This window comes from Schistocerca nitens, chromosome 10 (assembly GCF_023898315.1).
Source record: "Schistocerca nitens isolate TAMUIC-IGC-003100 chromosome 10, iqSchNite1.1, whole genome shotgun sequence".
In the NCBI taxonomy this organism is placed as follows: Eukaryota; Metazoa; Arthropoda; class Insecta; order Orthoptera; family Acrididae; genus Schistocerca; species Schistocerca nitens.
Window position 1 is genome coordinate 48,328,937 of NC_064623.1, and position 25,990 is coordinate 48,354,926.

The 25,990-nt window shown below is 39.0% G+C and overlaps 1 protein-coding gene and 1 non-coding gene across 2 annotated transcripts in view; one reads left to right on the forward strand and one right to left on the reverse strand.

Moving 5' to 3' along the window:
* Positions 1-15,795, forward strand: part of LOC126210648 (uncharacterized) — a 31,542-nt gene extending 15,747 nt beyond the window's left edge. The window contains exons 2-6 of the mRNA XM_049939972.1: positions 3,208-3,321; positions 4,998-5,226; positions 7,437-7,522; positions 7,785-7,941; positions 14,088-15,795. Of these exons, the coding sequence (XP_049795929.1) occupies positions 3,247-3,321; positions 4,998-5,226; positions 7,437-7,522; positions 7,785-7,941; positions 14,088-14,164 (624 nt within the window). The 5' untranslated portion in view covers positions 3,208-3,246 and the 3' untranslated portion in view covers positions 14,165-15,795. The remainder of the gene's footprint in view (positions 1-3,207; positions 3,322-4,997; positions 5,227-7,436; positions 7,523-7,784; positions 7,942-14,087) is intronic.
* A 9,146-nt stretch (positions 15,796-24,941) lies between these two features.
* LOC126210883 (U4 spliceosomal RNA) lies at positions 24,942-25,079 on the reverse strand. The gene has a single exon (XR_007540838.1). It is a non-coding gene; the product is annotated as a U4 spliceosomal RNA (small nuclear RNA).
* Between the last annotated feature and the right edge of the window lie 911 nt (positions 25,080-25,990).

Below are 25,990 nucleotides of genomic sequence, written 5' to 3' on the forward strand. Positions count from 1 at the left end.
CTACTTAAACCTAACTAACCTAAGGACATCACACAACACCCAGTCATCACGAGGCAGAGAAAATCCCAGACCCCGCCGGGAATCGAACCAGGGAACCCAGGTGTGGGAAGCGAGAACGCTACCGCAAGACCACGAGCTGCGGACTACAACATGCGTAACTTGTCTGAAAAAGGAAGAATAGTTTTTGTGGAATTTTGCTGTTTTTACATAATTAAGTACACTTTGTGGCAAGAACGAAATAATGTTTAAGCTTCCACTCTTCTCGGTTTCGCATTTCTGTGTGACTGGGAGTCTTCGTGCTTTTATTTGTCGGACAAATATACAAGATCCATAATATGTGTATTAGTCACCAAATTAACTTCCAGGCTGAAAATCACATTCTAAAGAAGCACCCCCACAAGAACTTAGCTTGTTATGGTTCAAATGGCTCTGAGCACTATGGGACTCAACTGCTGTGGTCATAAGTCCCCTAGAACTTAGAACTACTTAAACCTAACTAACCTAAGGACAGCACACAACACCCAGCCATCACGAGGCAGAGAAAATCCCTGACCCCGCCGGGAAGCTTGTTATACACTTCTTTGCTGAATGTTCGGTTGTAGTCACGCTTATTTCGTACTTTCTCCGACTACGGATCTGGTGTGGGTGGCCCTAATTCCTTTGCGCCCAACTTTTCCTGGTAATTTCCTTTTCTGCAAGCAGTTAAAACATATTCAACAGTTCTGGTTGACGCTGCACAGGAAAGCCGATTCCTGCACAGTGAACAACCAACAAAGGTCATTTTACGAGAATACAGATGAGGATCTCAGAGCCATAAAGGCCAAAAGTGAACATCAGAAAAACCAGTGAGGCAGGATTTCGTGAATTTTCATGTATACGATGAGGGCGTAAGCATATATAAACCTGACACACCATATGATCAATAAACAGACTTCAGAAGTATCAATAAATGCCACAGTCTCAGAATCGGCAATGATGTGCTCCATGGTTCTCAGTGACTCAAACGGATTACTGTATGATAAAATCCAGAACTTCGTATATTATCTCATTCAGAATCCCACAAAATAGAAAAATCTATCATTAAAACTACAACACTATATCTGAGGAATACGCTAATGTCTAGCGGGATTTATGCCAATCCCCTGGGATAAAAGTCTGCTACAGCGTGCTACCACCTAGACGCACTGACGTAAACTTTTTGTTGAGTGGTAAGAGCTAGCCTTGCACGCCGTGAATCATGTACATCGTCCATCAAATCCGCATGTATTGGGCCGGTAAGGCAATTACGTCACGCCAGTCGCGCCTGCGCAAAAGCTCCTTTATAGGGGTATAAGCGAAGGTGTGCTCGCGAATCTGATGCCAAGTATCACCGATTCTAGAGGAGCCATGTAGCACAGCGCAACAGATACGGTGAACATCTGAACAGCATTCAAAGAAAAATAACCAATAAATCCGCAAGGAGTCAAAAGTTCGGGTGTTCACGTGCACAACAACCGCCACTGAGTTGTTGTATACATCCTTATCCTTAATTCGATTCAGTACTTAATTAGTTGTCAGGCCAATCCAGCTAATCTTCCACTTTCTTCTGGAATACCACATTTTAAAAGCCTCTGCTCTGTCAGAAGTATTCATGTCTACATTTCACTTCCTTACAGTATTACACTTTAAACAAATACCAGGTGGTTATCATTAAAGTGCAGCCACTCACGGAGGTCCAATGTAGGCTGTAATTACTGTATGGCAACGAATCCTGGTAGGTGTTTAAGTGCATTAATGTGGAAGAGATTCACGCTGGAAAAAGAATTAATTCTGGCAATGGCTACAAGGAACGATCAGGGGCTGTGCAGCATCTCTTCAAAATCTTTGGTTGTGTAAGTGGTGGTTAATAATAAAATCAACTTTACACCTTTCTCAATTGTTGCAGCTTTTCAGCCCATGTCCCATTCCTGATGCATTACATATGGAAACATTTCTGTATGTCTTTCATTCATTCATTCATTCATTCACAGTGCCAGATTCGCATCTGATGGCCTAAATTGGAACTAATTCTTTTCCAGTGTAAATCCATTCTGCATTAACATATTAGAATAACTACTACGTTCCACTGCCAAGCGATAATTATAGCCCATATTGAACCTCTCTGAATAGCTGCACTTCAGTTATAACCACCTGCTACCTTCAAATGACGTAGTAACACTCACATATTAACAAATTTCTTTTTTTGGGAATGTTTTGGCCAGTCTGCACTTCATATCCACTCTGTCTTCGCCATTATCACACATTTTGCTGCCCCAATAAGAACTCATCTACTACTTTCATATCCCATTTCTTAATATAATTTCTTCAGTATTGCCTCATTTAATTCAAATTTATTCCATTGTCATTGCTCAACTTTTGTTGAAATTCATCTTTAAACATTATGCTTAACTACAACACAGTCCCTTGCTGTTTCTGAAGATGTAACAGAAAATGTAAATGCCGAGTCCAAAACCAGAGAAGACACAAAAACTAAATGGTACTCAAAGACACTAACAATCATGAAGGCTAATTTTTTTACTTGACAAAATGCTTTAAGCGTGTCAACAAACACAGAACTTCACTCATTCTGTTATTAAGTAGAAAGGACAACATATAACCCTAGTTGATATATCACCCTAATTGAAATTTTTGTCCTGTTAGCCTGCAAAAAGATTGCTTGTGATTCCAATATTCAGATGCTGAAGTATAGTTATGAGCAGATTCTGCTGTGGCTACCAATAAATGAGAAACACCAGTTCTGAATGCTGTGTTTTTGCAAGACAGGGAGGCAAGCTGCTCCTACATAGAATTTGTGCAGCAACCAGTGACAGCTGATTTACTCCAGCCAGCCTGAGGTGGGTTTTTAAGTGACTGTCACACTCATTTGGACAAATGATGGGCTGGTTCCCAACTGCACATAGTGTAGTTAGATATACTAGAGGAAAGTGCAGATAATTTTTCTTTCTGGTGTTGGGTACACAAAGGAGGCAGTTACTTATGCTCACACACATCACAAATCTCAACCAGAGAAATACAAATAATATATTAATAACAGTAAGGATAAGCAGAAAGCAAAGAACGTGTGTAGTATAAACAGTGTTGCCAATGACATCTATGTATTTCGACATTTAATTTCTGGATATGCTTCAAGCTTCTGCATGGAATTTGACCATCATCCCTTTGTTACAGAGCTACGTCCCCATCACAAAACCAGAAAGAGTTGCAGACATGGCAGTTCTGAACCAGTGTTGCTGTGGGTGCTCCCTGAAGACGGGCACCATCATCATTGCTGTCTTGTATGTGGTGAGTACACAGGGGAAAAAACAGACATCATCATAGTAATTAAAGTAATGTGGCTTCCTTGCATTGACTACTGCACCTGACTGCTGTACTTCACTACTGCCCTCTTTTCCAGTGCCAACTGATTTTCTTTTAAGCTGTCTGCTTTTCCACTGGTTTGATGCACCTTTGCCTAACTTTCACATCCCTACCTAGTTGTTACCACATGCAACATACTCCATAGCATTTTTACATATTCGAGTCCTCTTTCTACAAGCCTATTTTCCCCTCCACAGCTCCTTCCACTTTCAGTTAAACTATTCCTGGATGCTGTAGCAGATATTCCATCAACCAGTCCCTTCTTCTGTTTAGGTCCTTTCATACACATCTTTTACTACATATTCTACTTAGAACATGCTTATTCATTGGAACTGTTTGCCCACAGAGTTTCTGACATTCTTCAATAGCACTCCATTTCAGATGACTGCAATTTCTTCTCCTTCATCATTTTCTCCTAATTCTTCAGAATTACAGTAGTCCATGTTTCATTTCTCCATAATGCAGCATCCCAGATGTACACTTCAAGGAACTGATTTCCCACTTCCATATCATCAAATCTTGTCAAGAGCTTCTCAAAGTAACTTATTAGCCTATGCCAGCATTCCACTGTTGCCTTCCTTGTTTCAGCCATTCTGTGTGACCTTCTGTGCTAGATGGAAGTATATCACTTCTGCTACACTTTATCACCCCCTATTTGGTGTTCAGAAAGTAACTATTCACCTTTGACTTTCCTTTGTTAACTCCCACATTGTGTTCTGCAAAAGTTTACTGTCTGTGCCTTTCCACAGCAACCCTAAGTTGTTCTTACACCCACACAGAAAGGTTACTCTGTCTGTGAACTATAACACTGGCAAATGTTCTCCTTGGGCATTTACACATGTTCAAAGTCTGTCCAATACTGGTAACTTACAACTGTATGGGAGATGCACATTCACCTAAAGGGCGTCACAGTATTTGGACTTTATTGGGAATGTGTGGAGTATGGGTATGTGCTTCTCCACATGGCAAAAGAAGGTATATTATAGCTGGGAGCACTATTGGCAATTAGCACTATTCACAGTTTTCAAGTTCAAATTCCATGACATTACAGCCATAAAAACCTAAGACTGCCTCAGCTGTGGAGCACTGTCTTAGAAATATAAACTAAATCTTTTCTTGCCTTATGTACAATAACATCACCATGAAATATCCCACAGCATAATGGCTCATATCTTAGGCACTTAAAGCACGATTCTCGTCTTTTCCCATAATTTTTGAGATGAGAATATTGGTATTCAGTTCTTTATACCACCTTGAAAATACTTCCTGATTAGTAACCTATATGAAGAGTTGAATACTGTCGTTTGTTGAATACTCAAAGAAAATTGGAAACCATATTGTTGACCAGGTGCTTGTCTTTCCCTTCATTCGTTTTGCTACACATGCCCATAGGCAACCTTCTGAACCTAAGGGGTGACTGTGTCTCCATTTCTACGTTCAGCAAAGATACAAACTATTCTGTATGGCACCTATTTAATTCTGAACAAAAAGGCTGATCACTAAGGAGCTAGACTATGAATCTGTATAAAATTGTTAATTACAATGTACCAACCATAACCTGGAACCAACTGAGTGCAAATGTATTTCTTTTTCCATTGCAGATTGCGAGCCTCGTGCAGATTGCAACAACAGCGAACAGTTTGCACACCCATCAGTATGTGGATGAAGATCTAAATTATGCCATAGATAACTTTAACAGCCTCGTACATACAGATATTGAGAAGCAACTTAGAGATACAGCTGAGAAATTAGACAACGATTTTGGACTGAAGGGCAGTGATGGCAGTTTGACCAGGACAGTGAATAAAGCGCTACCCTACAAGACTAAAGGTGAGGAATGTGGAGTTAGCATACCGCATAACTGAATATCTGTGGTTCTCCTGGCTTCCAGAGTGAAAGCTGTTAGCATTCAACATAACTGCGGTTTCAGACATCTCTCACACAACTTTCATTCAGTAATTCCTTACAATAATGATTTTCTTTTTTAAAATTATTATCAAAAAAAAGTCCTGCAATGAATATAATTACAGATACACGTACAAAGAGAGATTTTAAAGCTCAAAATACTGACTTACAAAATATTGAGGATCACCAGTAATAAAATCCTGAGTATACTCCCGTTATGAACTTTGACTAAAATATCCTTAAACTAGAAGTCATTTTTTATCTAACCACGTTTTTCATGATGATTTCCTGTGTACATAATCCTTGAAGAAGCAGAACAGAGCACTGTGGATGTATTAATCTCGTACCACTGCTCCGCACTTGTCACTCGTGTGGGGAACTGTCATCACTATATCTCTAATGAAGTAACGTCACATCGTTCTTAATTTTCTGTACTGATAAATTCAATATCAAACTCAGGAGCACTACAGCCATCCTTTTTTGAAAGCACTGTCTCACTCAAGGAAAGGGGCTGAAAGTGCGCATTTTGTTGTCGAGTATCAGAAAAGTGCACACAGTGAAGACGATATGTAGTGGCAACTACCTGAACCAAAACGTGGCAGCCAGACTATAAATGTAGGACCAGATGTCCTCTAGTGGCCAGACACTTAGTATCAGTGTTGAGACAGATGTACGCAGATTTCTTTTTTTATTTTATTTTTACGTCCATTCCTAAGCTACCAGAGTACTCAGGATTTTAAGTTTCTATCAAAATAATAAAATTGAGATAATTTGGGGTTTTACGTTAAGGGGCTCATTCATAGCACCTTATTCAATGTCTGATTCACTGCATGACAAGTTTTTTCATACTAGATGGGCTAAAAATAGTATTCGTATTATGTTCGTAGACAAAAATCATGGCTAGCTACCTTACTGCACTCCTTTTTTTAATGGACTGCAGTACTCCATGAAGTCACATTAGAAGAATAATCAAACTTATCTCTGAGTAACAGGCACAAACAACACATGGTGATATATCAACGGTGTTTTGAAATGCAGTGCATTAAATTTTATTCAGACACATGGGGATGTTGGCGTAATTAAACTGCCTGCTTCATGTAAAAGAAGTCTTCAGAATTCTGAAGTTACCACTGACAAAATGCAAGAAGCAAAAGGTGATATACAACTTGCACGCACGCCACACTCCAGTTAGAAGTATTGAAGGAAACAAAGAATAAATTTGAAAAAAGCAGTTAAAGTTCAGGAAGAATAAACAAAATCATTTAGATTCGCTGATGACATTCTGTCAAAGGTACAAAAAAACTTGCAAACTAAGTTGAATGGGATGGATAGTGTCTGGTAGCAGGTTGCAATATGGACAACAATATAAGTAAAAAAAGGATGATGGAATGTAGTTGAACTAAATCACGTGATACTGCAGGAATTAGATTAGGGAGTAAGATGCAGGAAAGAGTTCAAGCTGGACAATTATTGTGACAGTGGAAGTATTTCTTTGGAATGTGGCCTTACATAGAAATGAGACTACACAACACAGGAAAGAAGAGAGCAAAAGCTTTTGAAACGGGGTGTTAAAGAAGAATGCTGAAGATTAGATGATTGGAACTAATGAAGTAGTACTGAATCTAACCAGGGGGTAGGTTGATAGGATGGATCATGATGCAAAGAGATAGTTAATTTGGAAGTGGAAGGTATTGGCGGGATGAAAATTGCAGAGGGAGGCCAATGCTGAATAGTAAAACAGATGTAGGTTTAAGTAGCTATGCAGACATGAAGAGAGTTACACAGGTAGGGTAATATGAGAATTGCATCACACTTCCTTCTCTTTCACAGAAATACAAACCATTATTCTAAGGGTTAATTACAAACAACAGGCACCCCAGTGGAAATTTAATTATAATCATAGAGCTAATACAATAAGTAAATTATAACCAGAAACAGTTGTGGGCTCATATGTGTGAACAAGCTTATGTAGTGCCAACTGAGTTACCAAACCACCTTGTTACTACATGTCATGACAGTGTTGGCAGAATTCATATATACTACAATTACTGATTTTTGTAGTGATTCCTTCATTGCCTTTTGTATTAATATCCCACTTATGAGAAACACAACTAATAATTTTCATGCTGTTTCAGTTACTAAGACGCAGCTAATAGTAACACTCGTGTTTGCTATTATCCAGGCTATCTGTGGCATACTTCTCCTCTTCGGAGCCATTCAGGTAAGTCTCTTACTGCACACACACTATTCATCAGAAACAGAACAAAATTTCTTTTTGAAACATTTTGCTCCATTCCTGCTGCTTGTAATCTGATTTTGGTAAAAAAGCACGTTTTCTCAGTTCTTTGAAATAATTCTTTTTTAATCATCATGTCTGAGGAAATTTGTTTTCAACATGACAGATACATAGTTCTCCCAAAATAACACATATTAAGGAAGCAATTTTTTTGCCAGTAATGTCAGCTTTTTCTTTTATATTTCAGGAAAAGGCTGGCATGCTACTTCCATGGGTGGTTGTGGAAACCCTGGTGGTTATAGCATCAACTGTCGTAGGCATTATCACATGCATTGCTCTCATCGCAGTGGCTGAAACTGCTACTGCTGGCTTTATTGCAGTTGTTTTTGTCGTCCTCTATGTGTGTAAGTATACCATTATTATAGAGACTGGTGCTATAGTTGCTTGTCTGTGGTGCTAGAAACATCACAGGAAGCAATTTTCACAATGTATGTTGGACTAATTCAATCAGTTTAATACAAATACATTTTACTTCCTAATTCTAAAAGTGTAAAGTGACTGGTGGCACAGTAACACCGAGCGAGGTGGCGCAGTGGTTCGCACACTGGACTCGCATTCGGGAGGACGACGGTTCAATCCCGTCTCCGGCCATCCTGATTTAGGTTTTCCGTGATTTCCCTAAATCGTTTCAGGCGAATGCCGAGATGGTTCCTTTGAAAGGGCACGGCTGATTTCCTTCCCTAACCCGAGCTTGCGCTCCGTCTCTAATGACCTCGCTGTCGACGGGACGTTAAACACTAACAACCACCACCACCACAGTAACTCTGCTTCTTCTTCGCACAGTGACACTGCATAATTCTCCGTATTATTATTATTATTATTATTATTATTATTGTAGGGTGAGAGCTGACCACCAAAGAAGTAACCCCTCCCTTCCTTATCTATCTATCTATCTATCTATCTATATATAACAGAGGGAAACATTCCACGTGGAATTTTTACATTCATTTTCATTTCAGCCTCACGTTACACTTTCGACCTTCTAGTACCATGTCACCCGCACAACACCCCCACAATGACCCCATTAAGTTTTATTTACATTCCCTCCGCAGACATGCCTTCGCCTACGCTCCCATATTCTATTTTCTCAGGCTTGTCTGACATTTGGCATTATCCCCAAAGGCCTCACACTTAAAGTTCCCATCTCTGGCTGCAACCCTTCCTTCCATCAGTCCCTATACCAGTTCCAAACTGAACAATCCATTGCCCTCACCCACCTAATCCTTCACCTACACATCAACTCAGCCAATGAACACACCCGTCAACTCCTATCCTTAATAAAAGTCCTTAATATTTCCTCTCCCACATCCACACCGGCTGTTCAGAGCATCCTCCTACAGGCCAACCGTAAATTAGAACAGCATGCCACCCTCCACCTCAAAAAACTATCCAATCTCCTGGTTTCCCACCTCCGGAAAGGCAACTCACTCACCCTTCACAACCTTTCCAGCAAACCTCAACCACCTCTCATTGCACACAAACCCAGTCTCTCCCATCTACTCAATCTCCCACTTCCAGCTCCACTCCCTCCAAAACCTCAAAATTCCTTTCAACACAATCTGGAACCACAACACCCCAATTCAGTAGTTAACCTTTCCTCCAAACCTCTCTCCCAATCCGAAACCTCTGTCCTATCCAAAGGCCTCACCTTCAGCCCCACTCCCAGATTCAACCAAACAGCCCTCGTCAAAGATTTACTGTCCTACACCCGTACTCTCTGCTGGAAATATCACTTTGCCACGAAGAATAATGATCCTAATCCTACTCCTAATGATCCAACTCCCCAAGACACCATCCAAATTGAACCCTGCCTGGAACAGTTCCGTCCTCCGTCACAGCGGGACCCACCTCCTCTTCCTCAAAATCACCCTCTCCAAACCTTCCAGGAATTTCTGACTTCCAGCCTTGCATCTCAATCCTTCTTAAAAAACCTTAATCCTACACCCAACATCACCACTGCTGAAGCCCAGGCTATCCGTGATCTGAAGGCTGACCGATCCATCGTCATTCTTCCGGCGGACAAGGGTTCCACGACCGTGGTACTTGATCGTCGGGAGTATGTGGCTGAGGGACTGCGTCAGCTTTCAGACAACACCACATACAAAGTTTGCCAAGGTAACCCCATTCCCGATGTCCAGGCGGAGCTTCAAGGAATCCTCAGAACCTTAGGCCCCCTGCAAAACCTTTCACCTGACTCCATCAACCTCCTGACCCCACCGACACCCCGCACCCCAACCTTCTACCTTCTTCCTAAAATCCACAAACCCAATCATCCCGGCCGCCCCATTGTAGCTGGTTACCAAGCCCCCACAGAACGTATCTCTGCCTACGTAGATCAACACCTTCAACCCATTACATGCAGTCTCCCATCCTTCATCAAAGACACCAACCACTTCCTTGAACGCCTGGAATCCTTACCCAATCTGTTACCCCCGGAAACCATCCTTGTAACCATTGATGCCACTTCCTTATACACAAATATTCCGCACGTCCAGGGCCTCGCTGCGATGGAGCATTTCCTTTCACGCCGATCACCTGCCACCCTACCTAAAACCTCTTTCCTCATTACCTTAACCAGCTTCATCCTGACCCACAACTTCTTCACTTTTGAAGGCCAGACATACCAACAATTAAAGGGAACAGCCATGGGTACCAGGATGGCCCCCTCGTACGCCAACCTATTCATGGGTCGCTTAGAGGAAGCCTTCTTGGTTACCCAGGTCTGCCAACCCAAAGTTTGGTACAGATTTATTGATGACATCTTCATGATCTGGACTCACAGTGAAGAAGAACTCCAGAATTTCCTCTCCAACCTCAACTCCTTTGGTTCCATCAGATTCACCTGGTCCTACTCCAAATCCCATGCCACTTTCCTTGACGTTGACCTCCACCTGTCCAATGGCCAACTTCACACGTCCGTCCACATCAAACCCACCAACAAGCAACAGTACCTCCATTATGACAGCTGCCACCCATTCCACATCAAACGGTCCCTTCCCTACAGCCTAGGTCTTCGTGGTAAACGAATCTGCTCCAGTCCGGAATCCCTGAAACATTACACCAACAACCTGACAACAGCTTTCTCATCCCGCAACTACCCTCCTGGCCTGGTACAGAAGCAAATAACCAGAGCCACTTCCTCATCCCCTCAAACCCAGAATCCCCCACAGAAGAACCACAAAAGTGCCCCACTTGTGACAGGATACTTTCCGGGACTGGACCAGACTCTGAATGTGGCTCTCCAGCAGGGATACGACTTCCTCAAATCCTGCCCTGAAATGAGATCCATCCTTCATGAAATCCTCCCCACTCCGCCAAGAGTGTCTTTCCGCCGTCCACCTAACCTTCGTAACCTGTTAGTTCATCCCTATGAAATCCCCAAACCACCTTCCCTACCCTCTGGCTCCTATCCTTGTAACCGCCCCCGGTGCAAAACCTGTCCCATGCACCCTCCCACCACCACCTACTCCAGTCCTGTAACCCGGAAGGTGTACACGATCAAAGGCAGAGCCACGTGTGAAAGCACCCACGTGATTTACCAACTGACCTGCCTACACTGTGATGCATTCTATGTGGGAATGACCAGCAACAAACTGTCCATTCGCATGAATGGACACAGGCAGACAGTGTTTGTTGGTAATGAGGATCACCCTGTGGCTAAACATGCCCTGGTGCACAGCCAGCACATCTTGGCACAGTGTTACACCGTCCGGGTTATCTGGATACTTCCCACCAACACCAACCTATCCGAACTCCGGAGATGGGAACTTGCCCTTCAGTATATCCTCTCTTCTCGTTATCCGCCAGGCCTCAATCTCCGCTAATTTCAAGTTGCCGCCACTCATACCTCACCTGTCTCTCAACAACTTCTTTGCCTCTACTCTTCCACCTCGACTGACATCTCTGCCCAAACTCTTTGTCTTTAAATATGTCTGCTTGTGTCTGTATGTGTGGATGGATATGTGTGTGTGTGCGAGTGTATACCTGTCCTTTTTTCCCCCTAAGGTAAGTCTTTCCGCTCCCGGGATTGGAATGACTCCTTACCCTCTCCCTTAAAACCCACATCCTTTCGTCTTTCCCTCTCCTTCCCTCTTTCCTGATGAGGCTACAGTTTGTTGCGAAAGCTTGAATTTTGTGTGTATATTTGTGTTTGTTTGTGTGTCTATCGACCTGCCAGCGCTTTTGTTTGGTAAGTCTCATCATCTTTCTTTTTAGATATCTATCTATATATATATATATATATATATATATATATATATATATATATATATATATATATATATATCCGTATTTAGTTTTCATTGCTTGTGCCTGGTTTTGTTTGCCCTTTCCTGTATGATGTTCTGTGATTGATACAATGTACTGTCAAAAAGCATTACTTCATTTTTGAGACCAGGTGATACGTGGAGCCTTTTGAAATGTTTCTAATTTTGTTCAGTTCACCTACTAGACTTTAACAGCAACATACAGATCTACAATTTGGCAACAGTGGATTGTCGTGGTATCAAGAGCTGCCTCAAAAGGTAGTTGCCACTCTGATTTCTGTGCTCAATTTTTTAAAATTCTGTTCCATTATGTAAGGATGAGATCTATCGTAGCTGTTATTATGACCCAAATAATCCAGATATTTAAAGAAAAAAGCAACTTGGTGCAAAAAATTACACACATTGCTGTAAATAACCCTGTAGCAGAAACCAGATATGAAGTGCATACAGTGAAGGTTATATACAAGGAACCACTCAGAAATTAACACAGAGGCAATGGCTGTATCTGCAGAAAAAAATTTCAAGTGTGGAAATTTCAATGACATTCCACAAGTTACAAATTGAATAGACACAAAAAAGAATCTAACCAAGTGTTATAAATAAAATGGTATATTATAAAGGAAAATTGGTAAACAAATCAAGAAAGAAATAAAGTTGATTTCAGTGTGATAGCAAAAATGGCTTTAGTGACATGGAATGCAAGTATCGTTGCTAAACTGATAAAACAAAAACAAACAGCACAGAGAGCAAGAAGTGAAAACGATGGCATGTAGAAAAATAGTGCTTGATACAAACCAATCTAATTTGCAGTGGCATGCTATTTAGGTGTGAGAGGACAGAGATCGCTGCATAAAATGCTGCAATATCAATTTCAAGAGAGATGATTAAAAAAACTCCATATTTGTCAATGAATGGAGGAATATAGGTAGAGTGGAAGATGCCCACTGCTGCCATGGACGACGACGACGACGACGACGATGACGACTTGCTTATTAGCATGTAAACAAATTTACCCAGGAGAATGACTTTTTATATTTACATATTTCCACAAATAGCACTTCAGTTGTGTACTTATTTATGCAGATATAACATAAAATAACTGGGATCAGTCATGATAACTCTGTGCATTACCCCTTCACTACATAGTTCAGCATCAACAATAAAATTTGAATGGGCAATCTTGAACTGAATCACAACATTGAATGTTTTTGACACTAGACCTGGGGTATGGAGTATTCATCAACACTTTAGAAGATGAGTGGCAGTGGTACAATACTGACTTTTGAATCATTTTCTTGAAAGAAAAATGCCTGATTAGACTAAATTATTTCTTTACCTTGCAGTTCATGTGAGCACACCCTCCCCTCCCCCCTTGCCACTGGCTATGGATGCCCTTGATGTAGAAGAATGTTGGGCCTAGAAAACTGGCCATCTATGACATCATTTACAGTGTCACGGGCACATATGTAACTGATATATCATCAAGACTAGTACACACTAAAAACAGTAAGCTTAAAGAATTATTTTCATGTTTACTTCAGTTCTTTGACAGGGATTAAATCTGTAAAATAAAGATTACAGAAAATAATTATCCTTCAAACAAAAAAAGGTTAGATGAGTGAATGAGTAATTTCTTCCTCTTGGGCTTCCAAAATGTCTTGCTCGCTGAACAAACATGACATATTTGTAGCAGTATTACGTCAAACTGTGAAATCTAATAAGTACATGCTCGAAATTACATCAGCGTGATCACATATTGATCAGCCATTCACGTTATAAGGTGTTACATTTGCTAATGTTCTGGAAACTGATAACATAAGGCAGCACGTGTGATGGGCAGGTAGTGAGATGCCTGTACATTGTGCTCATATGAAATGAGTCCACTTTCTGAGTGACAGGTAGCGCATGCATCAAGAAAGTTGTAGCTCAAACTATAGTCAGGCACGGTCTTTGGAACACAATATTATGGCCTGAGTTATGTTCAGGCTTGGTTGTCAAAGGGTTAAATTTATCTTTCATGAGCGTTAAGCAATGTAGTGTCAGTGTATTGTTAATACAGCATAGAAGCTGTTAGGCTTCTACAGTTTCTTGAAGAAAGTTCCACTTTACTTAAATTTAAACAAAATGCTTAATTTTCTCATATCTAGACACTCTGACTTGTTTGCAGTAGTACAACATGATTTTATTTGCTTGTAATCTTACATTCTCACACTTTCCTGTTTCAGTGCTCAGTGTGTACTTCCTGCTGGTTGTGTACAGCTACTACCAGAGCCTCCGTGAGAACCCACGCCGATACGTTTGAAGATCTGCTATTCCGGCAAGCAGACAGAGGATGGTGTGTGCACCTTTGTAACGGAAGTGGATGCAGTTGGGGAGTTTCAGTCAGTCACTTCTGCAAAATGTGTTGCTGGTGAAATTGCTTCAAACTCTCAGGTTTATTCTTGTGTGCACCATCATTGGTTTTGACAGTGCATCTGGAATCCAGAAGCAACACTCATTACACACAGTGTTTACATTTCATCAGCTTTACACCTCAGCCTCAACTTGCTGTTTCCATTTACACAAAGAGAGAATTTCATAAATAATTCCAGAGACCATTGAGAAGTACAAGAATTCATTTCACACTGTTTTCCATAGATTTTTGTATATATGTCTCATCTGTTTTATCAGCACACAGTCTGTATTTTTATGATACATGATATTAAACTGCAGTCCTCGAATATCTCTTATAATCTGTACACAAGAATGTACTCAATTCTTCAGCTAATTTTAATGTGATAGTAAGAAGTAGCTTTAAAATAAATTTCAGAATCAAAATAGTATCTGTGTTAATATGTTTTAAAAATACGTTCTGTAACTTAATTGACTGAGTTTTGTGTAGCAAAGGCTACAATCAATTTTAGGAGATTTAAATCATTCATAAAGCAGAACTGCACTGAAACAGCTACATCTTAAAAACAAGATTTACAAATGTGGTGTCATTCTAAGACATGATGTATTCAATTCTGATTTTCTTATCTCCTTTGGTTTTTCAGTAGTACGACTGCTGTGCAGAAATTCTGGTGTTCTCCTCAGCACTTCAAACTGTTTTGTCTTCCTCAGGCACTTCAACTGATTCTGTTTGTGATTTACTGTCTTACTAGGTGGTGTAATATGCAACTCATATGTCAAGTAGCAGACAGGAACATGGATTTTTGTTGTTATTGGTTTACGGACATCAGTATTGCAAATGCAACTACAATTTTTTCCATATTCACTGAAAATGTTTTATCTTAACACCTTTGTGTGTTTATCACTGGAGATTGTGTTTCAGTTCCCTAGGGTGCCTCAAATTAAATTGTTTTAATACAAGTTTAGGCAACTCATCTCTCTTCTGCACGGTATGTTTTGTTTAATTTTGCACATGTAACACTTAGGGTTGGGGGTAGCTGGTTTTACTGGTGGTATATCCTGCTTCTCTGGTGTTGCAGGTGACCCAACAATAAAGACTCACAACCATCCTAATATATGGCTCTTTTGATCCTCCTCTGCACTCTTACCAGCCTGCACCTGTCTTGCAAAAATATATCTTCCATAGGCATATGAGATTCAGCTTAAGCACAACAGCCAATCTGTGTCAGTGAAATACACTCTTTTATTTCACTCATTTTGCATTAGCACAGCTCCAGGTTCATGTCACTACTCTTGTAGTGAAGCATCTACTTGATATGTGCTGTTCATTGTACCAGGAAAAATACTATTTACTTCCATTATGTGCATTTCTGTTATTGCATTTCCATTTTTGTAAGTGAATGATGATTGTCTTCATCTTATATTGTGTATAGTTTGTAGAACAAATGTATTATGTTTTCACTATTTGATGTTACTGACTGAAGAATAATACTTGAATGTATTTTTATTGAAATTAATAAATGACAAATTTCTGTACTCGTAGCCTTGCCAAATTTAATTTTATCAGTAAACCTGCCTCCTTTATTTATTTATTTACTTTTTTGCATGGAGACATCAATATGATGGCTTTCGCAAATGACAAATACATACAGGTCTGAATATTACATGGAGAAATTGCAATTAATAACATTTGTAAAAATAAATTAAAATCTTTATGCAACAAAATCCACATAAATTCTTTTTTTCTAAAAATGGACCTTTTTTAAGGCCCACATTTCTTTGCAGTACCTATGATATGGATAGGTTGTCCCATATTATAATTCTTCAGTATGTACGTAGGAGGAGGAGGAGGGGGGGGGGGAGGGAGGAGAGATGAGGGCAGCAGCTGGCAAAAAAGATAAAGGTCATTACTAACTACTACACATAGCTTCAATATGGTTAGCCCACTGGAAGTTTGAGCCCAGATGGGCACCGAGAAATTTACAGCTGTTTGCTTCCACCACCATTGTCCAACATGCCCCATTTACTCATGAACACCTAAGATTGTAGTCATAAATTGGCATGTGTCATACTGCCCAACGATGATATTATTCCATTTAGATGATACAGGAAACACACAGTGAAGTTACAGTAAATAATTACAATGGTGACTAAGATAAATGCAGCTCACTCTGTCATTAGTCAGACCAACCTGCAACCAAATGTGTTGTCCTTCTTTGTATACTTTCAGTAATCATAGCTAACACTATATGTTGGATTTTTTCCTTGCTGACATGTAATATGTCTACAGATATTTGTGTTGATAAGCAAAAAGAACACAGATACACCTGATTATGGAACCTGCTTTCATAAGATCATGTACATTACAAATTTGTTAACTGTCAATGAAATGTAGCTAGAGGAAGTCCATACCCTTTTATGCAATAAAATTAATAGTACTTTATATAAAGAGGCAGGAATGCAGAAATAGGAAGTAACAGACAACATAAAATGGCTCACCCAGAAACATTGTCAATGCAAATGAAAGATGAATTACTTGGAAAACTGGAAGATTAAAACACTTCTTCATGGGATGTTTACAAATGAGTTTCCAGTTGGAGCTAAACTCAAAATTTATTGGACCTGGAAACCCCTATTATCTTACTGGAGCTCCAGTTCCTTATGTTATTTATTGTAAACAAGACAGATTAAATGGGTTACCCAACTTGTTTCCAATTCTTTGAGATTATTTCACTCAAGTTCTTGTATACATTTCACATAAAAGAAAGAGACGTAAATACAGAATTTAGCTAAAATTTATCATAAACACTTGTGGATTACATGTCATGGTGCCACAACACTTAGCTTAGTTGTTCGTGGTTTTTAATGGAAATGATATATACACTGAGGGACTCATTCTAATATGGGTATACTGGCAAGGTTTTTAATGGAAATGATATATACACTGAGGGACTCATTCTAATATGGGTATACTGGCAATTTGTATTGTAACTGGTTATAGAGGAATTCAATGAGTGAAGAAGGATAAATGAGATGTTTGCTGTGGTACACAAGATAAGCTGTATGAAACTATTGTTTGATTAATGAAATGATAAAAGTAGCACTGACATTGAATCTCAGTAAAACTAACACTACAGTTGGTACAATAAAAGTAATTCTGTCCTCAATCAAGAAGTTGGCTTAAGTACTACAGTGCTTTCCCAGAAATTTGAGGTGCAGGCCCAAATGCTCCTCTGACATTTCAACTGATTTGTCCAGCCAGTGATATGGACTCCAATGTGTGATGTGTAGAACAAGCACACAGAATGTCCCCAAAGTAATAGCTGTAAACTGTTTGTATTAACTGGAGCACTCATATTAAGAGATTAGGGCATAAACTAATTCAAGAACAGATTATGTACTGCTTCAAAGCACTGTCCTTTCTGCAGACTACTGTTCACTACATGTACACAATAACTCAGGTCCACTGCACTTTTCCCAAATAAAATTGAAATAAAGGGACAAGGGCAATTTTGTAACAGAAAATAACACCACTAGATTGGAGTAGTAGGCATTTTTGTTAGATATACTATATGAAAATATGCTACACTGAACAAGAATTATTACAAAGAGTGGTTTTATTAACATGTCAACTTCAGAGACAAAGGTGCAAATTTCTTCACAGCATCATGTTGTCACCTTCTCTGTGCTTTCTTCTTTAGACAGAGTTCAGATGGCTTTCTACCTTCCTAACTAACTTTGTACATGGCCAGGTACTGCCTTGAGCTTGGAAACTATGTGAGATTAAATAATGGTACTTATTAGTATTAACAGAACTATGAGCTGAACTTTATTAGGATACTGAAGAAAGTATCTCTTGGCTTTGAACTTGCACCCAATTTTTCATCATTCATATTTCAGAGGACATTTCTAATACAAATACTGCAAACTACTGCATAACTATTTCTAAATAATGCGTCTAAGACATATGCCATACTCTTCTCATCATTGTATGACAGTACCAGGTAGTCATTTGTAGTGTGTTAGTCAGTCCCTTCCATCATGGTAATTATCTCCCATCACTGCATTTGAGCTTCACAGACTGTATGCAGTTTCCGTAAGCATTGTCTTTCATCCAATGCCTTTGTAGCAGCCTTATCAAGTTAACTGAACATAAATTCCTAGAGAAGCAATATTAATTAGGATGAGTAACTATTCACCACATAGGTGTTGAGTGGCAGACTGCCATATCTGGAAGCTGACTGTTGGAAAATATCAGCTTTTGGACAAAGCCCTTAGGACCAAAACCTATGGTGGTACATGTATTACCATGGCATATTTGTAAGGTATTATAACTGGTGGTAAATGGATTTCCCACTTCCATTTCATGTGATATTATGTGTTTACACTTCACGTAAAAAAAATAATGAATAGTGTTTTCTGTTTGGCAAAAATCAAACAATGGAAAATCCAGGATCGAATGGAACAATATTATGAGAAGGGAAGTTGCTACTCACCATATAGCGGAGATGCTGAGTTGCACACAGGCACACCAAAAAGACTCTCACAATTATACAGATTTTGGCCATTGGCCTTCCTCAGCAAAACACACACACACACACACACACACACACACACGCACACACACACACACACAACTTCAGTTTCAGTAGTCTGAGACTGCAATCATATCTCTCTCTCTCTCTCTCTCTCTCTCTCTCTCTCTCTCTGTGTGTGTGTGTGTGTGTGTGTGTGTGTGTGTGTGTGTGTTATGATGAAGGCCAATGGCCAAAAGCTTTAATCGTGAGAGTCTTTTTGTTGTGCCTATCTGCGACTCACTGCAACTGAGCATCTCCGCTATATGGTGAGCAGCAACTTCCTTCTCATAATACTGTTTTCTATTTTTATTTTATGTTTTCTTTTACTTTATTTAGAAAATATTTATTACTGATATTGAAGTTTACTCACCAAAATGGGAAACAATCCTTGAAACTTTATCACGCAATAAAGATACAAGATGATACAGGTTGCAATAATGTACATTGCAGAAGCGATGTGTTCCAACAACAGTAGTGATCCCACAACAAACAGGAACTGATTGTTGTAGCACTTTTCAGACACCTGATGCAGTGTACTACCACAAGATGTCAGGCATAGACAGAGGTGGTAAAACATGTTCCCAAAAGCTTTGGGATACCCCTAAGTTGTGGCATGTATGCTTCCCAAAGACCACAAATGACAAATTAATTTTGTGTAAGTATACTTCCTGAGCCCCTTCCAGAAACTCAATTGGTGGTGACCATACTGACCAATAATCATTAAAACGCTGTTGTTTGGTTGGATATATACTTACTGCAGTCACGGAGGCTATATTTCACAAGAAGCAGAAAGTACACCTGGTGCAGCAGACATCCACTAGATGCCGGGAGCGTACAGAAGTGGTAACACACATTCCCTTAATTGCTGTAAAGAAATATGTTTAGTGGGAAATGTATCCCTCACGGCCTGCGAAAGGATTAAATCTCTCTGCATGTTGCTCAGTGCCACCTCTATGTGGTGGGTAGCAGTTTATCCTCATTGAATTCTCGTTCCATTCCAGATTTTCAATTGTTTAATTTTATAGATAATTACAGTTCCCCATTATACATTTCAGTTCTCGTTGCAAACTTTTCTGATCATAATCATCATCATCATCATCATCATCATCAGTAGCATCATATTAGGCATTTGGCAATCACTGTTGAGTAAAAGCCGCCTCTAGACATGACAGTCCACAATCTTCATCCTGCATGTTTTCTAATGTCATGCAGATGCAGTATTTATTGATTTTTGAAATGCATCTCACTCTGTACTATTTACAATAAGGAGAAATGTGGTACTATCATATGCAGTATCAAGTGAAATTTTTCACTAGATTGAGAATTTTTATTTAGGGAGGATGCAGCATGTTATCTTGGATTGAGAGTCATCATTGGGTCTTTAAGTGACTTATGGAGTGCCCCCGGGGAAGTGTGTTGGGACCCTTCCTGTTCATGTTGTATTGAATGTTCAGCAAAGTAAAACCGTGCACTTAACAAAAAATGTGGTATCCTACGACCATAATAACAATATGTCACAGCTGGAATCGGTCAACTCATAAAATACCTGAGATGTGAAATGCAATCGTCACATACGCTCAGTTGTGGGTAAAGTAGGTGGCAGACTTCAGTTTACTGGTAGAGAACTGGAGAAATGCAATCAGTCTACCAAGGAGATTGCTTACAAGTCACTCGTATGACTCATTTTTGAGTACTGCTCAAATGCGTGAGACCGGTACCGAGTAGGACTAACAGGAGAAATGAAGAGCATGCAGAGAAGGGCAGCACGAATGGTCATAGGTTTGTTTGACCTGTGGGATAGTGTAACAGAAATGCTGGAAACTGAACTGGTGGACTCTTTAAGACAGACATAAACTATCTCGAGAAAGTCTACTTTCAAGGATTCAAGACCTGGATTTAAAAGATGACTCTAGGAATATACTACAACCCCCTATGTATCAGTCCCATAGGGATCTTGAGTACAAGATTAGCTTAATTACAGCATGCACAAAGGCATTTAAACAGTTATTCTTCCCACACTCCACACATTAATGGAACGGCAAGAAACCCTACTAACTGGTACAGTGGGATGTGCCGCCTGCCACGCACTTCAAAGTGCTTTGCCGAGTATAGACGTATATGTGGACGTAGATCTACCCTCGTACCAGTGGATCCTGTTTTAATATTTCCTTAGCTGTTGTAATCCAATACTGTACATCCACAGTTCATCTGCTGTACTTTAACCTGTGTGTCCCACTCACTGCCACTGCATTCCCATTAGAATCATAGCTCAGTCCTCCACTCCAATTAGTTCCCTGATCCATTATTTTTTTGTCTCTGGTAGAAATTTCCAAAATGAAACATGCTCTCTGAGCAACCCTTGGGTTTTTAATGTTTTTTTCCAGTACATTTACCCATTACTTGTAAGTGCTTTAAAATTTAAAGGCCAAATAATTATTTTAACGTATTATTTTAATTATATGAGGCTTCCTGAATGTAACGCAGTCTATATAAATTTACTTATTTTTACCAATGTATTCACCATCTGGGATCATATAACAACTTGCATGGCTCCATTAGAAAGTCATACGTTCTACAGTGTGAATGTCTGTTTTCTGTGTGCATTTTACTCTAGCTCTTTGAAGGATAACTCCAAAAGCTAGCAAGTTTTTTTTTCATTAGTGTGTGTCTATTGACAAATCAATGCTTCTGTTTTCCTTTAACCCAAAAGTATTTCTTTTTTGTCTGCTATTACATTTACTCATATTTTAAAGAATAAAAGTGTTTCCATAATGTGTACACATGGTAATGGAGGAATACTAGATTTCTTAAACAGAGGTTTACGAGAGTCTCTAGGCTTGCACCCAAACAAGACTCTAATGGCCATTTTTTTTTAGTTTAAAAGTCCTATTAGCTGTTTTAGAGTTTCCCCAGAAGGTGACTGCATATCTAAGATGAGAATGAAAGGAGGCATGATATGCAATCATTACTGTTTTTTCTCAGTACAACATGATTTTTATGAGAAAAGCAGGTAACATGCTTTGCTCAGTTTCACATTGACGTATTCAATATACTTATTCCATCTGATGTTCTTCTGCAGTCAAAGTCCTAAGAATTTGGTTTCAGTACTGTTACCAACTGGTTCGTCATTGATAGAGACTGATGGGATTAATACGTCCTTGTTACGAATGTTGTGGAATTTTAGTGCCATGACTTTTTTACTGTTTATTACAAGCTGATTATTCTGTGCCCAGCTGTGTTTACTGTCTGCTGTAACTGTTCATTACTGTCTCCTTTTAGTAGAATTGTGGTGTCATCTGCAAATGTAATTGTTTTATGTACGTCCACATTTAAGTTCAGATCATTTATGTATCGAAGGACAAGAAGGGGTCCCATTACTGATCATTGGGGTACACCACATTTAATTTGTTTATAGTCGGATAAATGTGAGGATACAGTTTTTAGTTCAATATTTGTGTACTTGATGCACACTGTCTGCTTACGATTAGTCAGGAAGAAACTGATCAATTCGTTGGATAGACCTCGAATACCATATCTTTCAAGCTTTTATAGCAGAATTTTATGATCTACCACATCAAAAGCTTTTGAAAAGTCAATAAATACTCCTATTGATACCTGTTTTTTGTCCATCAGGTTTAGTATGGAACTGATGCACTCGTAAGTAGCAGTTGTCGTTGACCTCTTATTTCTGAATCCATGTTGTTCATTGCATAGGATGCTGTTTTTATTAATAAATTTCATAAGTTTGTCATACACATCTTTTTATAATACTTTAGAGAGGCAGGAGCAAATTGTGATGTGTGTGTAGTTATTTACATTATCTTTATCACTTTTTATGTGCAGGAATAACTTTTGATGTTTTCAGTACATCAGGGAAAGTGCCCACCTGAAGTGAGCAGGCAGATAAGTGTGTGAGTATTTCAGTTAGGTTCAATTCACTCTTCTTTAATATTGTTGCAGGTGTACTATCAATGGCTGCAGAGTTGGACTTTTTTAGTCCTTTTATTGCTTTAGCTACTTCACCTTGTGATGTACATTGATCCTCTACATGCACTTATTTTATGTTCATTTGTCTGGGTGCTATTAAAGTTTGACTGTAGCATATTATCAGCAACCCCTATGAAAAAGTTGTTAAATGTGTTGGCTACATCTTTTTTATTTTTATGTGATAGTGTTATATTTTTTCAAGATTGTCTGCATTCTCCACATCCTTTTTTTATAACACTCTACATAGCCTTTGATTTATTAGCTAAATTATAAATGTATTCATCATTATGCATTATTTTTGCTGCTTTCATTACTTTTCTAATTATTTTGGAGTATTTTTTTTATAGTATGCACATACTTCAGGTGAGGAATTTTTTTTAGTTATATATTTCATGAAGTAGTCTTTCCTTCTGGCATGAAACCCTTATTCCCCTTGTGATCCAGCTCTTTGTTCTAGAGTTCCCCCATATGGTTAATGTTTTCAGAGGGAATGCAGTTTCAAAGAAATGGGTTAATATATCAATAAAAGTGTTCAATTTTTCATTTATATCATTCATTTTGTACACTTCTGACCATTTTCCTTTCTGTAAGAAGTTGCTGAAGTGGTTTACATTATCATGATTACAACTTCTACATGCAGTTCTGAAAGACATGTTGTTCTGCCCATGCAAACCTTTCCTTTCTTGATTGGTGACAATTTTAGTGGATATCTTGCACACCAGAGATGAGCCTTATCACTCTACAGTTTAAGTCTTTTACTGTCTTCTTTCTTATGAAGGGGAATAATTACAAGATTGAGCCACTTTCGAGGAATAGTCTTATTTTGCAAACTTACACCAAACATTTTTCCAAGTTTTCCCCTGTCTTTAATCATTTGTAATGAAATGCCATCATGTTCTCTCACTTTATCTGTATTCACACATTTAACAGCTTTAAGTGTGTCATTTGGCTATCAAAAAATTCACGGACAGATTCCAGAGTGTGCTGTAGCTGCCTTTTCATATTCTAAGAAAGTCCTTTGTGAATAAGCAAAGTTGACCAAGAAGCAACACCAAAGAATACAGTAAATTTAAAGTCTGAAAAATAAACAGGATTCCATGTTTCAATGTCAGTGAAAGCTATCTCCTTGCATTTCTCCAGTATTCCACCAATAAACTGAAGTCTACCACCTACTTTACCCACAACTGAGCCTATGTGATCATTAAACATTTCACATCCCAGGTATTTTATGAGTTGACCAATTCCATCTGTGAGTCATTGATATTATGGTTATAAGATATCACTTTTTTGTTAAGTGCACAATTTTAAATTGCATACACCAGCACTTACTATCTGTACAACATCCTGAGTGCTACTTCTAAGAGAGCTCTCTGTCCACCTTCAGTCCTAAGAATTTAAAATGTTTGCCATCAATGATTATTTGACCACACTGTGTCACTTAAAAATGTAGCTTCGACAAGTGTTTTGTTGCAGTTAAGCATTAACTGATTTTCTGTGGACCTTGAGGTAATTTTATCTTCTGCCCTATTTGCTAAATTATGTACGTTACTTTCCACATCTATAACGTTAAAGATAAAACTATATCAATTTTCATTGGTTTTTCCTTTGTAAGGTTACTGCATTTAATTTAAGAGAATTTTTCATGGTATGTGTTTCACTTTTATTTACAAAGCGTCTTCTGTGTTCATTGGTGTTTCTGCCTCTTGTTCACATTTTCTGCAAACCACTGCTTTTTCCTTCACTGTTAATGCAGCTCGAGTTTGAAAGAGAATTCATCGTACATACGTTCTTCACAGTTTTTGAACGCACTTTATCTTACACTGCATTGGAAGAATTGGAATAACACAAATACAGAGCTAGAGAAAGTGCTTTCAAAAAATGCAAAAGATGGCCATGTGTAAATGTATGAGGCATGCTGAAAAGTAATGCCTCCTAATTTTTTGTTTTGTTCTCAATATTGGTTGAGGCATTACGTGTCATGCACATTACTCGGTTGACTTTCCTAATTCACTGATGCTAGCTGCAGCCCTCTCCCGTAAGAGGGCTCTGAATTGGCAGTGTCTAATGTAACTATGTTGGTGCATGAGAAACAGCAAGCTGTGGTAATTTTTTTTTATTTTGACAGCCATGCAGGAGCTGCCAAAAATTGCCCGAGAGACAGTATTTCACGTCTCTTTGGTGGGGTATTGGTAAAAGCCCTCAACAAGCTAACCACACCTCAGTCTTACCTCACTGGTCACAACAATGCCACTGTGCGAGGGTAACAGTGAGCTGTAAACAAATTTCTAACCACAGGCAACGTGACTTCAATTGAAAAGTGTAGAGGGATGAAAACTGTGTATGGTAATGAGGGCATGCCACACATGAATTTTGCTGCATCAGTAACAAATTGATGCCTTGTGTTCACTGTCATTACTGATCTTTCATTACTGTCCTAATATGACCCATCCACTATTCAACTGTTTCCAAACTTTAAAGAACACTTTCAAGGACTTCTCTTTGATAGTGATCAGTGTAAACAGATGTGAAGTTGTGATTCAGTCAACAATGTCAAACGTTCTACAATGACAGCATCAACAAACTGGTCACTCATTGGGGGACAGGTTCTTGTTGCCAGAGTGACTCTGTTGAGAAATGAACATGTAGATGTGAAGAACAAATATACATATTGTCAGTAATGTTTGTTCATTTAAAAAGCTTTAAGTTTTCTTCCATGTAAAGAAACTGGAGGCATTATTTTTTAGCATTTGTACAATGAAGCTTCTCTTGACCTCAACCTCTACTAACAACTAGGAAAAATGCAATGGGTTGCAGAATACGTGAACGAGAGGCAAAAGCACCAATGACCATCGATGATGTTTTGTAAATAAAAGCAAAATCTATCTGGTGTACAATCTCTTTAATTATTTGCAGTAAGCTTAAGATAGAGAAACCAACTGATTTTAACAGCTGCCACAGAAGATGGCCATGCAAATGGACATAAAACGATTGTAACTTACCATTCTGTAGAAGTTATACATAGCATGGACGAGAGAAACACGGTGGCAGCTTTGGAACTCACCTGTAACAAAGATCAAACAAGAAACATGTAGTTTGTTGTGTAACACCAAAATGTCACAAGAAAGATAAGTAAAAGCAACTGACTGGAAGATTTTCCATTGCAGCAGCTACTA